Source organism: Rhinopithecus roxellana, chromosome 3 (genome assembly GCF_007565055.1).
Source record: "Rhinopithecus roxellana isolate Shanxi Qingling chromosome 3, ASM756505v1, whole genome shotgun sequence".
Lineage (NCBI taxonomy): Eukaryota > Metazoa > Chordata > Mammalia > Primates > Cercopithecidae > Rhinopithecus > Rhinopithecus roxellana.
The window spans coordinates 75,006,624-75,021,828 of record NC_044551.1 but is presented as its reverse complement, the minus strand read 5'-3'; the positions used below and the strand labels follow the sequence as shown (position 1 = coordinate 75,021,828).

The 15,205-nt window shown below is 37.8% G+C and overlaps 1 protein-coding gene across 17 annotated transcripts in view; it reads left to right on the top strand.

Annotated features, from left to right (window-relative positions):
- PAM (peptidylglycine alpha-amidating monooxygenase) overlaps positions 1-15,205 on the top strand; it is a 286,853-nt gene that overhangs the window by 103,669 nt on the left and 167,979 nt on the right. For 15 of the 17 annotated variants that reach the window (XM_010372124.2, XM_010372122.2, XM_030927013.1 and 12 more), the window contains exons 1-2: positions 8,128-8,597; positions 9,574-9,694. In XM_010372124.2, coding sequence (XP_010370426.1) covers positions 8,506-8,597; positions 9,574-9,694 — 213 coding nt within the window. In that variant the 5' untranslated portion in view covers positions 8,128-8,505. Of the gene's footprint in view, positions 1-8,127; positions 8,598-9,573; positions 9,695-15,205 lie in introns of those variants that run through there. The other 2 variants (XM_030927005.1, XM_030927006.1) reach the window with 1 other exon arrangement.

Below are 15,205 nucleotides of genomic sequence, written 5' to 3'. Positions count from 1 at the left end.
ACATTTGGCAATATCTGGAGACATTTTTGGTTGCCATAACTGAGGGGAATGCGACTGGCATCTAGTGGGTGGAGGCCAAGGGTGCTGCTAACACCCTGTAATACACAGGACAGCCCCCACAACAAAGAATGGTTCAGCCCAAAATGTTGATAGTGCTGAGTTTAAGAAACTCTGCATTGCAGCTATATAGCCACCATGACATTTAGTTTGTAATGTTCTTGCTAAGCAGAGGAAGAATTTTTCTTTTATCAAAACATTACCTAACTTTCAGATAGCAGTTAACAGGTAAATTGAAATCAATAGAACCATATTTAATAAAATATTTTTAAATGCATATATTCCTATTTTCTTCTAGTTACAAAATTAATACAAGCCAGTGAAAATTAAAAGACTACAAAAGCATTATAAATAGACAGTGAACTCCACCTTTTCCCCAACCATCTCCATAGAAAATCTCTGGAAATGCAACAGTTTAAGTTATATTACTTCAGACTTTTAAATACAGTCACATGCCTCATAACGATACTTTAGTCAATGTCAGAACACATATGTGATGGTGGTCCCATAAGATTATAATAGAGCTGAAAAATTCCTATCACCGGCCGGGTGCGGTGGCTCAAGCCTGTAATCCCAGCACTATGGGAGGCCGAGACGGGCAGATCACGAGGTCAGGAGATCGAGACCATCCTAGCTAACATGGTGAAACCCCGTCTCTACTAAAAAATACAAAAAAACTAGCCGGGCGAGGTGGTGGGCGCCTATAGTCCCAGCTACTCGGGAGGCTGAGGCAGGAGAATGGCATGAACCCAGGAGGCGGAGCTTGCAGTGAGCTGAGACCCGGCCACTGCACTCCAGCCTGGGCGACAGAGCGAGACTCCATCTCAAAAAAAAAAAAAAAAAAAAATTCCTATCACCTAGTAACACCGTAGTCATCATAATGTCAACGCATTACTCGTGTGTTTGTCGTGATGCTGGTGTTAACAAACCTACTGCCCTGCCAGTCACATAAAAGTTTGGCACATACGATTATGTGCAGTACATAATACTTGATAATGATAATAAACGACTGTATGATTGGTTTATGCATTTACAATACTGTACTTTTTTATCTTTATTTTAGAGTGCACTCCTTCTACTTAACAAAAAAAAAAAAAAAAATGTTAACTGTAAAACAGCCTGAGGCAGGGTTTTCAGGAGGCATTTCAAAAGGCATTGTTATCATAGGAGATGACTGTTCCGTGTGCTATTGCCCAGAAGACCTTCTGATGGGACAAGATGTGGAAGTGAAAAACTAATATTGATCATCCTGATCTTGTGTAGGCCTAGGCTAGTGTGTGTGTGTGTGTGTGTGTGTGTGTCTTCACTTTTAACAAAAAAGCTTAAAAAGTTTAAAAAAGATTTTTTTAAAACTTATAAAGATATAAAGAAAGAAAATATTCTATATAATTGTACAACACATTTGCTTTTTAAGCTAAATTTTATTGCAAAAGAGTTAAAAAGTTAAACAATTTTTAAAAGTTTATAAAGTAAAAAGCTACACTACACTAAGATTAATTTATTATTGAAGAAAGATTTTTAAAATAAATTTAGTATAGCTTAAAGGAAACTGCATAAAATCTCCTGTACAGTGTTGTAAAGTCTATAGTAGTGTACAGTAATACCCTAGGCCTCTCACTCACCACTTACTCACTGACTCACCCAGAGCAGCTTCCAGTCCTGAAGCTCCATTTATAAGTGCCGTATACAAATGTACCATTTCTTATATGCCATATTTGTACTGTACCTTTTCTATGTTTAGATACACAGATACTTAGCATTGTGTTAGAGTTGTTTCCAGTAATCACTATAATAACATGTTGTACAGGTTTGTAGCCTAGGAGCAATAGACTATATAGAGCCTAGGTGTGTCATAGGCTATACCATCTAGGTTTATGTAAGTACACTCAATGATGTTCACACAAGAATGAAATGGCCTAACATAACAATGCACTTTTCAGGACGTAACCCCATTGTTAAGTGACACACGACTCTCTATATGTATGCTGTTCTATAATAAACTGTTTAAAAATTTAAGTCTTTTTTCTTCCTGACTAGTTCAGTCCTAAAGCAACTATCTAGGGCAAAGCAGGGTAGATATTGAGGAAGGGTTGCCTGGCATGGGGCATTGGAGCCCATATTAGGTAGGGAGGCATCCATACGATGGGGTTGGTGACCTGGCATGGAGTATCAGAGCCCAAACAGGGTGAGGATGTGTGCGCAGCCTGGTATAAGGTGTTCACAAAGGGCAGGTGAAATAAAGAGCACAAAGAGGAAGTTCTGGTGCAGGGCTTTGAGCCCAGGTGGGAAAAGGGGCATAAAGCAAGGAAATGTTCAAAGGATGATAGGAATATGTCAAAGGCCAGCACTTTGGAAGGGTGAGGTGGGCGAATAGCTTGAGTCCAGGAGTTCGGGACCAGCCTGGGAAACATGGTAAAACCCTATCTCTACGAAAAAAACATTAGGCGGGTGTGGTGGTGCACACCTGTGGTCCCAGCTATTTGGGAGGCTGAGGTAGAAGGATCGCCTGAGCCCAGGAGGTGGAAGTTGCAGTGAGCTAAGATCATGCCACTATACTCCAGCCTGGGCAACAGAGCGCAAGACCCTATCTCAAAATGATGATGATGATAATAATAATAATAATAAAATAACCTCTTCACCAAAGCATATTAATTATAAAGGGAAAAAATAGTTAACAGTATGGTGGAAACAGCTGGAAGACATCAACTTAATCAAATGGTCAAAGTTAATATTGTCAGTAATGAGACAAGTCACAATCATGGCCACTTAATAAAATGCTGTGGTAGACAGCTTCCAAGCGATGGTCCTCCCCACCTAGCTATTCATGCCATGGGTAGTCTTCTCCTTCAGTGGGTGAGGCTGACCTGTATAGCCAGCAGGATGGTAGAGAAATGATGGTGTGTGGCTTCTGATGCTACATAATAAAAGACCGCTCCCTCTGGAGGAAGCCAGGTGACATGTTGTGAAGACACTCAGGTAACCCGACAGAGAGGCCACATATTGAGGACATGTTTTTTCTGCCAACAACCAGCACTAACTTGCCAGCCATGTGAGCAAGCTACCTTGCAAGCAAATCTTCCAGCTCTAGTCAAGCTTTCAGATGACTGCAGTTCTGGTTCACATCTAAACCACAACCTCGTAAGAGAACCTCCCAGCTAAGCTTTTCCTGATGCACAGAAACTATGAAAGATAATGCTTATTGTTTTCACTTACTATGTTTTTGGGGTAATTAGATATGCAGCAATGGACAATTAATACAGATGTAGTGAGAAGAACACACCATCATTTCCATCATACTCCTGCCAAAGATGCATAACCTGAATCTGGTCCTAATGAAACATAAAATAAACACTAATTGAGAGGCATTCTGCAAAATAGCCTGTAATCTTCCATAGAGTCAAGGTCATAAAAGCTAAAGACAGACTGAGAAACTATCTGGAGTGAAGCAGACTGGAGACATGACAACTTTCCTTGGAACACCTGATTCTGAACTGGATGATTTTGCTAATAAAAGACATTGTTGGGACAGTGGGCAAAGTTTGGAACCTGAGGATTAGATGTTAGTAATGTATTCACGTGAATTTTTTTATTTTGATGGTTTTATTGAGGTTATGTAGCAGAATGTATTCGTTTTTAGGAAGTCACACTAAAGTGTTTAGGAATGATGGAGCACCAGGTCAGTAACTCTAAAATGATTATGGAAAAAAGTTATTTGTACTATACTTGCAGCATTTCTATAATTTTCAGGTTCTTTAAAAATTTGTAAGCTATGCAAAAAAATATGTTATAGGATATGCCTTTGGAGGCCAGACGTGGTGGCTCATGCCTGTAATCTGAGCACTTTAGGAGGCTGAGACAGGCAGATCACGTGAGCTCAGGAGTTCGAGACCAGCCTGCGAAACTTGGCAAAAACTTGTCTCTACAAAAAATACAAATATTATCAGGGCATGGTGGTGTATGTCTGTAGTCCCAGCTACTTGGGAGGCTGAAGCAGGAGGATTGCTTGAGTCTGGGAGGCAGATGTTGGAGTGAGCCAAAATCGCACCACTGCACTCCAGCCTGGGCTACAGAGTAAGACCCCGTCTCAAAAATAAATAAATAAATAAATAAATGCCCTTGGCTTTAAAAATAGACACATAGTGTCTTTTTGTTTTGTTTTGTTTTGTTTTTAAGGGATGCATAGTATTTTGGTTTTTATAACTCTAAGTTTTTTTTTTCCACAAATCTCCTATTGAAGGACATTTAAATTGCTTTCAGTTCTTTTGCCATTATAAACATCCAGGTCTTTGTTATTACGAACAATACTAATAAACATTTTTATAAACATAGTTGTGCCTTGTTCAGTTTTTGCCTAAGAATTAATCCTCAGAAGTCAAATTGCTATGTGAATGGATATGCACCCTTTAGTCAGTTTAATCATAAGTCATTCAAGGAAACTGCATAAAATCCCCTTAAAAGAAAATGAAATTTACAGTTTGGTAGTCATTTTTATTTGTTTTTCTCCAGCAGAAAGTAATTTCTTTTTTTTTTTTTTTTTTTTTTTTTTTTGAGACGGAGTCTCGCTCTGCCCCCAGGCTGGAGTGCAGTGGCGCCGACTCGGCTCACTGCAAGCTCCGCCTCCCGGGTTCACGCCATTCTCCTGCCTCAGCCTCCTGAGTAGCTGGGACTACAGGCGCCCGCCACTACGCCCGGCTAATTTTTTTGTATTTTTAGTAGAGATGGGGTTTCACTGTGCTAGCCAGGATGGTCTCGATCTCCTGACCTCGTGATCCGCCCACCTCGGCCTCCCAAAGTGCTGGGATTACAGGCTTGAGCCACCGCGCCCGGCCAGTAATTTCTATAAGAGTGGGAACTTTATCTGTCTTGATTATCACCATCCCCAGCATTCAGTCTCAGGCATTCAATATATATTTGTTGCAGCAACAATAATAGGGAACATTTATTATGTGTCCAACACTGTTCTAAGGGTACTAATTTAGTTTTTCCTGGCAACAGCCCAATGAGGTAGGTGATATGATTATGTCCATTTTGCAGATGAAGAAACTGAAGCTAGAGAGGTTAGGTACTTGTCTAGTTTCACACAGTTAATACATAGTGGACCCAGGAATCAGGCAGTTTTCCTTCAGTTTACAGGTACCCACTATGCTGTACTGGGTCTCTTATTAATGAATACACGAATGAATGGTCAAAATGGCCATTATATTTATTTTGCTCTTTGAGCAGTAACAAATGCCAGCTATCTTTTTTTTTTTTTTTTTTTTTTTAATGAAAATTAGAAGGAATGGACTGCCTACTTTGTAAGAGCCAAATTAGTTTTATGGTCCTCTGGACTAAGTTGTACTTAACTACTACTAATACTCCTCCTGGAATTAATATCCATATAGGTATAGGTTATAAATCATTCTTACCTGAAGATTTTATGAATATGTAAACAGAACATTTGCTTTGTATTACAAATAAAATAGTAAATCTGGGCCTGCAGCTTGAGTCTAGGAGGCAGAACTTTTATTACTTAGGAACATACTCTGTTCCCCAGCTGGGCTCCTTTGCTCCTGCCATTTCCCTGTTCCTGTAATGCTCATTGTCCGCCTCCCACAGTGGAAACTCCAACTGTCCTCCAAGGCTTGCTCGATAGCCACCCCTTCCACTGAATACTGCTTTACTCTTCTTTTTTCTTGCCCTCCTTTTGAAGATGTTTTCCTTCTTCAAAATTCTGAGTCTCTTTTTATAGTACTCATATAGAATACTACATTCTAAATATACCTTATGTTACTGTGTAAAGTTCTCATCTCCCTTAATAGACTATATTCTTTTTTAGTTTTATTCATTTTATAAAACTCCAGTATGTATTACAATCTTTTGTATGAAGTACTGAAACTAAGGGTTTTTTTTTTCTTTTTGATGAGTGAAGGAATTATCTCAGCGAAATATATTTAAAATTTTTAAATCTTAAATAAGAGTACTAATAAAATGTGATTATTATATGTTCTACATTATCCAGAATTATAAAAAAAAAAAATGGGTGGACTTTTTTTTTTTCATATGAGGATTTGTATTTTGTCTTTAGCTTACAAGTCATCCAGAAACAAGAAGCATAATTAGCTTTCATTTTTATAAGACCTTTTGTTCTATTCATGGCTACAAATACCAACTTTGCTTCTACCCACAACTTTAATTCCCTTTTCTTTAAGTGGGTGGTTTAGGGACATCAAAGGTAATAAAATCAAAGAGATAAGTGGAATGTTTTTTTCAAAGGCTAGTACTTACGGGTGTGTTCCTGTTAGAGAATTTTAATACTTAATTTGTTTTCAAGTGTTTGTGTAATACCAAATCTCCTTGCCAACTGGAAGAGGGACTGTCCTTGAATCCTGTTCTGAATGAAATACTAAAATATAATCCCTTCTTCACATATATATATATATATATATATTAAAAAAAAAAACTTCAGGGAATGTGAAGTATTGTCATTTGATAGGATTATACTTTGTTGCTAGCAAAGGCGATAGCATAGCCTTCAGGCCAATTGTTTCTCTTCCTCCATGAGGAATTCTTTCCTTTACCCACAGGATAAGGATAAAGCTGAAGGTTTTTGTTTCTGAAAGCTCAAACAGCAAGCCAAAGAGAAAGTTCAAACAAATATTATCAGTCTTTTAAAAATGTCATTGCTTATGTAAATTAGCTGGTCTTTGACTGCTGGTGAGCCTCAAGCATCCTTGAATTGGTTGGATGTTAAGTCAAGTTTTATTTATATTTGGTATATGGTATGTTTCTTCTATCTATAAAACACTGATCATGAAGAATCTCATTTCATTTAAGGTTAGTGCTTTTTTATTTGTTTTGGTTCTAGGTTTTTGTTTTGTTTCGTTTTGTTTTAGATTAGCTTCACTATCTTGTGATTTCCAGAGGCTGATGTATTACTGTGAAGCATTTCAATATGATTTTTCCTTATTTTTTCTTTTTACTCTTACACATCTTCCCATAGAATTCATTTGAGATTCTTGGAACCATGTTTATAGTTACTGATTAAAATAAAACTTTAATCTCTTTCTTTGGAAGTACAGTATTTTTATATTGTGAATTATACAGTTTTAATTTATGCCCTCAGACTACAATTTGCAGGTTTGATACATAGTCTTAAATATATTCAGTCAAAATACGAATATTTTCAAGTTTAGCCTAGTTGAGTCCTCTTATAACACACTGAGCTCTAACACTGGTTCTTCATGGCCTCTCATTTGTATTAATGTGATGTTCTTGATCATAACCTTTGTCGATAAAATTCATCTGGGGGGGGGCAGCTTAGAGTCTCCCTACTCTTTCTAATTATGTTGTAAAACTCCAGACTTTGGAAAGGATATCTTTTGGAAGGCATGCCTTAAGTACAAAATTATTATTTTGCATACGAGATGCAGGATTTTTAAATGGGCATTTACATCTTGTATATCATGTTAGCTGTAGAGTTTTGGTTTGTTTTAAAATAATTCTGAGAACTTGGGCAATTCTGTGATGATCCTTGGGAGTTCTTGGTAGGAGGTATCTTTTCCTCTTGGATCTATAGCTCTGTGATGCATGTATATAAACATGCCTTTGTTCTCAAAGTCTTTTCCTATCTGATTACTGTGGTATCCAAGTGCTTTGTCTTTGCCTCTCTTCGTTTTGTTTTGTTTTGTTTCCTTGTGCCTTAGCCAGTCATTTGTATGATGTTTACATTCAGCGAAGAGGTATTAAGAGCATTTTTGCTGAGAGAAAACTGATAGAGGAAGTAAGCAGAAATTCAGAGTGGGGTGGTTGTGAGGGATAAAGGGGGGAAGAAGTAGGAAAAGAAAACAGGAGTGGGTCCGAGGGAGGAAGAGCAAGCAAAGACAGAACACCGGCTCTACAGGGGCTACGCCATGGGGATTCGTGAAATCTAGGGGGCTGGCTGTGGGGGAGGGAGCTCAACAGACCGGCATTTTCCCCAGGCTTGGGCGCAAGCTTGTGAAACTACTAATCTATTAAAGAACCTCAACTGGGATTTGCTGAGGACAAATGCTGTAACGTGTTAGTCATCCATTATCTGCTTCTATTTTTGCAGGTTCTGAATGATGACTGACTCGGGTTTGGGTGATACCCCTCACAGTCCCTGTCATTCCGGAGTGATAAGGCACCCGCGCGTCTAGCCCCAGCGCCAGGGCACGCTAGCGGCGCTGGAGGGAGGAAAGCTTCCGCCTGCGGGTCGGACAAAAGTCCCGCCTGCCCACGGCTTTCTGCCCGCCGCTCGTGACCGAGACGACTCGCCGCGGCCAGCTTGCTGCTCTCGCGGGCGGATGGTGTGTGGCCGCCGCAGGACGCCCGCCTGCGCCCGGGCCATGAAGTAGCGGTTGCTGGCGGCGCCGCTGCCCCACCGCCGGCCCCAGCCCCGCTCTGCGCTGCCGGGTCCTTTCCCGGCGGGGCCGGAGCGGCGTGGACATGGCTGGCCGCGTCCCCAGCCTGCTAGTTCTCCTCCTTGTTTTTCCAAGCAGCTGTTTGGCTTTCCGAAGCCCACTTTCTGTCTTTAAGAGGTGGGTGTTCGTTGTTCGGGTGCTTTCTGTGCATGCTGTTGAGAAATGTAATCACTTTTATGAACCTGAGTGTTGGCAAAATAGACAAGGTTGATGTTCTTTGCTGGAATGACTTCTTGTGAAGTCCCCCGTGCAGAAAAAGCCCACTGTATTGTAGCCAAGCAGTTCTGGCTTTCAAAACTCCAATTAGAAGTTGTGATTTCCAATACTAATCACTCCCTCTTGGGGAGGTATTTCAGGAACTACAATATAATCGCTTAGACTTGAATACCTTCTTGTTTATAACAGCTCGAAGAATAAAATATAAAGATACATCAGTGTCGAGGAGAAGCAGATCATAGACTGTAATAGCTCACAAGGAAACACTGAGCTGTATACAAACGCCTCATAATTACCTTATTAAATATTTATGTACTTGTACATTTGTAATTCACATCGCAGTCTTTTATTTCTTCCTCCTAACAGCTCTGCCTCCTAGCAACATTATGGTTGACTTTCTTGTTTCTAGCTAGTAATTCTGGACACCGAGAATAGTTACAAAAATTTTTACTGGGTTATGGTTAATATTTCTGCCATTTGAAAATCGGCATGCCTGTGATAATTTGTAATTTATTAATACTGTATCTTCATTAACTTGAAACAAATATATGTTTTGACATACATATTTTTATATGACACAATTTTTAAATAAATTTTCAGTAAAAACATATAAGTTTTTATTGAATGGAGTTTTAGATGTAGCCTGGTTGATTGCATTGGTTATATTTTGTTTACAAATTAGGTATATACTGTTATTGGACTATAAAATGAAAATCTGAGTATGTTTAAGAAAATTACATAGTCATCACATCTTTAGAGTTTTCATTGGGTTTAAATCAATCATCTTTAAGGTCACAGAATTCCTTTCTTTCCCCTTCTCATGTTGAGTTTAGATCCCATTATGTTCAAGAATATTGAAATTGCCCTCTTTTTTAAGGTTTAAAGAAACTACCAGACCATTTTCCAGTGAATGTCTTGGTACCACCAGACCGATAATTCCTATTGATTCATCAGATTTTGCATTGGATATTCGCATGCCTGGGGTTATACCTAAACAGGTGAGAGGAATTCTGTCTTTCTTATTCACTTGTTCTGCATACAATCTATAGTTAAAGTAAAGAAACTGCATTTACAGCTGTAGTAACTTCCTTAAACGTATGCATTTGCTTTCAAGAATCCAGCTAAGGCTAGAATAATCGAGTATTATAAAGAGGGTTAAGTCTTTCAAGGTGAATCTTTCACTTAAATTTTGTTTTTAAAATTTTACTTATATTGTTATTTGTGGTTTGAAATGGAATGTCGAAAATTTACATTTTGAGATTCTCTGTGGAGTAGTTAGCCTCTGTAATGCAGCATGCAAGTATGCATTAAAATATGAAAAATTATTCTAATAAAGGAAAATGATATTGAGCAGCTGCATTTAGCTACTTTAAGTATCCTTTTATTGCAACCACAAGTAAAGAAATAAAAACACTTTTACTGCTAAGAATTTGAAAAACAAAACATTCCACACTTTTAAAAGTTAAGAAAACTGTTCATACAGGTGGCTGATTGTGAGTTTTCTTTAGCTTAACTTGCTTGATATAAGAGATGTATTTTGAAATAATGGCAAAGCTCATATAAGTCTGACTTACAGAGCATTTTGAGTAGAACTAGGTTGTTGCTAAGGCTTTCCCTCTTTTAGGTACACACAAGAAGCTCAAGCCCACTGCTGTCATGTGTGCAAGGTGTTTCATTAAGCATAAAAAGGCTACAATTAATTATGCTTTGCAGCCAGGCAGTGCAGGGATTTATGTGTGTCGTTAAAAGATAGTCCTCTTCTTTTGAAGGGCTGCAGAGACAGGGAAAGACCTGGATGTTGTAGAGCTGCAGTGGCTGATGACTCACTGTTGCAGATAACATTCCATTTTTCTTTTCTTTTTTATTTTATTTTCAGTACTAGGAAAATAAAGGTATTTGTATTCTACTTATTGGGCAGAATTCCCTTTGCAATTGACATCCAAAAGCTCTAGAGAATACGCATGGGCCTTTTTTCGGGACTAAGAATTGGCATTCATTTATTTGAAGACCTGTGTATGATTGTCTGTAAATAACTACCACTGTAAAAATGACTTTCACTCCCTCCTCATCCCCAAATGACCATGCAGATGACTTTTTCAGTTGTTACTGTGCTAGCTTTTAATTTCATAAGCTTTCTATTTAGTATTTAACCACAAAAAGTGTGATGAGATTGAGACTAGTAGAGAAGAACAACAGTTGCTCACTTATGAAGTGTGCCTCTTTTCTCACTTTTAAAAGTGGGTTTTCCCCCTATATTTGCTTGAACTGAATGTATTTCTTTAAAAATGTCCACTAATTGGGTTTTCAAGCACTCTTTTCCCACAAGAATATTATTTTATCAAATAGTCTTTTGTTTTGGTTCATTATTATTGTTATTCTTTCTTCTCATTATTTAAGAGTAATAACATTTAAATTACTTAATAATAATGGGCAACTGCAGTGGGGTCAGTAATCTCAGAAAGAGGTCTTAGAGGAATTGATTATAAAAGGACATAGAGGAGTTCCATTTTCATAAAGTAAAATGTGTTCATTCATTTTTATAATCTACAGTTATCAAAATAACTCCATGGGGAAAGAACATACATTGTTTAAATAATTGCTTTTTATTTTGCGCTATCTATATTCACCTTTGCCTCATGCAGTGCACATTTACTGGTTGCCTTTCCAGGCAAATAGCTGGGTGCCTCCTTGCTCCTTCTCTGAGACCATGTCATTCCCAAGAGCTTCCTACCCAGGCTCCAGAGATGGAACACATGGACCATGATTGATAATTGACTGTATCCCACCTCCCTTTCCACAATGATTGGTTCAAAAGAAAGTGTGTGATTTAGACTATTCAAATCTTAGGACTTTTACTGAGAATGTATTTTTCTGTTGCATGTAAGCAGTAGGCTTGTATGCTAGGGTCTGCTGAGTTCATGAGGGAGCCATGCCTAGAATAAAACTAACACCATAGAGGGCAAGGCAGAGAGATTGAAAGAATGTAGATACTTGGTGACATCACTAATTATGCAGTGTTCAGTTACGTTAGCCTTTCTTGTTTCAATAAAGTTGAGTTGAGTTTTGTCTTACTTGCAACTGAAACTACTGGGTAAGTGATTCAGTTGCTGTGCCTGACAGCTCAGAACTGCTTGTTGAGTATTTCTTCCATTTTTTTCCCCATCACTCTACTGGCCATGTGCCATGAGTATGTAACTTAGTTCAGCTGACATTCAGATCTTATACTTTGTAAACTTTTATGAGAAATGGTAGACTCTCCATTGAATATGCCCAGGAAGAGGTAGATACAGAACCTTCAGAACCTCTTTCCTTCTGAATTTGGTGTTCCACTGAGCTTTGATGCCATATGTACTTTTGAAGAAAGTATTATTTTCTTAAAATGAAGGTAAAACCAAAGTTTTACACAAGTCCTTAAGAGGAATAGAGGTGAAAAAAAAGCAAGAAAGAATAATGAAAAAAGTATTAGAGGGAAGAAACAAAAGGTAGAAGGGAAATAAGAAGAGCTGACCAAAAAACAAAATGAAAGAAAGGTCCAAGAAAATAGAATGATCCAGAACAAAAATAAAAGGAAAAAATTCAGGAATAACTAGACTATGAAGATAGAACATTTAAAAATCCTGAAAGAAAAGAGGATGAAGGAAAATGTAAATACAAAGAAAGACATTGAGTTAAATGGCAGAGGATTTTTTTTTTTTTTTTTTTTTTTGATGGCAGACAAGAAGAGCAACAAACTCTAAAAGAAAGAAGGAACAGAGAAACAAGAACTTGAGTTGGGAATTGAGAGACATGTTAATTAAAGAAATGTATTCATTCCACAAGATTTTTTTAAAATAAAGTACATCTTAAGTTTTGGCAATAATGAAAGCTACATCAATATGTCTGATGTGTATCCTTTCTTTGGAAAACTTGAGATTGTTAGGTAGGCTTAGATAGAGAAACAAGCAGATGTAGAACAGAGGTGGAAATAACCTTAGACATAATACAGATAGTGCAACTAACTAATTTTACAGATGGAATACAAGCCTAGATTAGTGTCTTATCAAGGATATCCAGTCATGTCAGGCCTCTGAGTTGCCAGTCTGCCATACCACAGGACTTTAAAGTGGCAATTAAACATTTCTCCTATTAAACTAGATCCAGTGAGTTCGGAAAAAGTGGTTTATTTTCTGTTGCAATATCAATTTTATAATCAAAATGAGCTCATTCTGTCTCTTCTCTGACTTAAAAAATTTGAAAATAGTTTTCATCTTTTTGTAGAAATGGATAATCAGTGTTTAATCTCTGTTAATCGGTGTTTTTCCAGCCTTTGGGAAGATTAGAGAGAAGAGTAGACAGCTTTTAAATAGCCTATCCTAGAGATAAAGTCAGGATCTGGTGTTCCATGGCACTGGCTTCAAATCCAGCAGAGACATGAAGTGGTGATATCTTGAGACTTCTCTTTTAGCACTGTTTCTTTCTTTCTTTATTCCCTTTCTCACCCAGGACCCTCTGGACTTTTGCTGTCACCAACTCTCATATCAAAAAACAAAAGGATTTGATAAACTGCCAGTTCATGGTCATAGTACGGTGATATCAATTTGACATGTTAACTATCCATTGGGTGTTTGATTTTAAAATAAATAAAGGTATAATTACAATGATTTTCCATAAAGTTTATTGCCTAAATCTAACTCAAATCCAGGGGTTAGAACAGAGGCATTAGGGCTAGGCTGACAGCATCTGGCCTCAGCTCTGGCAGTCTCAACTCAGATTTGTTTCTTAACCAGCTAGTTCTGTTCCTTCTTCTATAGAAAGGATAATAATAGTTTATTATCCTACACTACCAAGGTTGTTCTGAAGACTGAGTGACATGATGTTCAGTTGCCTTGCACATGGTAAGATCTCAGCAAATGTATACTAATATTATTATTATGTGTGTTCAGGGAAATGTGAATGCACCTTGACATTAGAAAGAAATTGCTAACCCTTAGGCTTTTAGCAATGGCTTCATGGAGAAGCTAAGACATTGCAGTAATTGTGAAGGAAACGAAAGTGAACCAAATGAAGAAAATAGAAAATACAAACCTAGGCAAGAGAAACCTTGGATAAAGGATAAAGTACGCAAAGAAGTAAATCTTTCAGTATCCTTAAGTATTGGTTGTTTTCATTAAAAATGGCCCTATCATAAGAGAATGAAAGGAACACTGAGAATGTATATGCTTTTCTCAGAAATTATTATACATCTTTATATTGCTTGGAGAAGTTATTAAAAGAAGTCTCATCGGTTTGAAACCTTTTGTTTTATATATATATGTGTATATATATGAAGGAAGATATTTAATTTTGTAAAATCATGTATTTTTTGCAAATTTGTTTGCACTTGTAAGTTCTTAAGCTATATAAGACAATCAGAGGTAATATACAAGTTAAATATAGATTTTTTTTTATTAAATTCAGAATACCAATTAAATTAGACTTTGTATGTATGTTACTTAGTTGTTCAGAAGCTTGGCTTTTGTCTAGTTTTGAGGCTACGATAACGTTAGGTTATTTTTAAATTCCATCATTGTGTTAAAAAGATGTACGTATCCTCAGTCAGTGCTGAAAACTCAGAGTACAATTAGCAATGGGGCCTATTTGAGGGTGGAGGGTGGAAAGAGGGAGAGGATTAAAAAACTAACTACAGCCTACTAATACTTTTACCTGGGTGATGGAATAATCTGTACACCAAACCCCCATGACACACAATTTACCTTTATAGCAAACCTGCACATGTACTCCTGAACCTAAAATAAAAGTTACAAAAAAGAAAAAATTAGCAAGAAATCCAGAAAAAAAAAATGAGACTTTACTGGAATAGTTTTTAGTACTTTAGGGGTTGTGATTTCCTTATCTTCTCTCTGGTTGTTAGTACATAATATTTGTATTCTTTTGAAATTAAAATTTCAAGCTTTCTCTTGGACATGAGAATAAAAGGAAGAGAGACACCCCACACCACCATTTTTCTGTTTCCCCTCATAGGCTAGCTTGACTTTCAGTTTAAACCTCACTGCAGAAGGGGAGAAAACCAATAGGCTTTTGGGCACCAGCTGATAGGATATCTCTTATACCTCTTTTGGAGTAAATGGATCCAAGCTCTTCACGAAGCAGCTGTGCGGTTGTTGGGAAGCACCTAAAGAAGATCACCATCCAACTCCAGGAGCCACACGGATTTCCTTATCACCTCTGTGTGGTCAGCAGCCATGGTCCAGCCTACCTTCCCTAGTGCTGTGATCTGTCCACCACTATAGGTTCCACCCTCATCTAATTGAATCTGTACAGTAGAAGAGACATAGCAAATGAGGGTTACTTTTTGAGCCAAATACATTTGATTGGGAAGAACTACCTGGAAAGTCTTAAGAATTATGAGATCACATTGGGGCTTGATGGGAAAGGGTGCAGCGACCCGTAAGCGACATCTGCCATGCATGTGAAAGATAAAAGTCACTCCAGTGGCCGGTCTCTAGAAAGAACAACCCTGGGTGAAGATT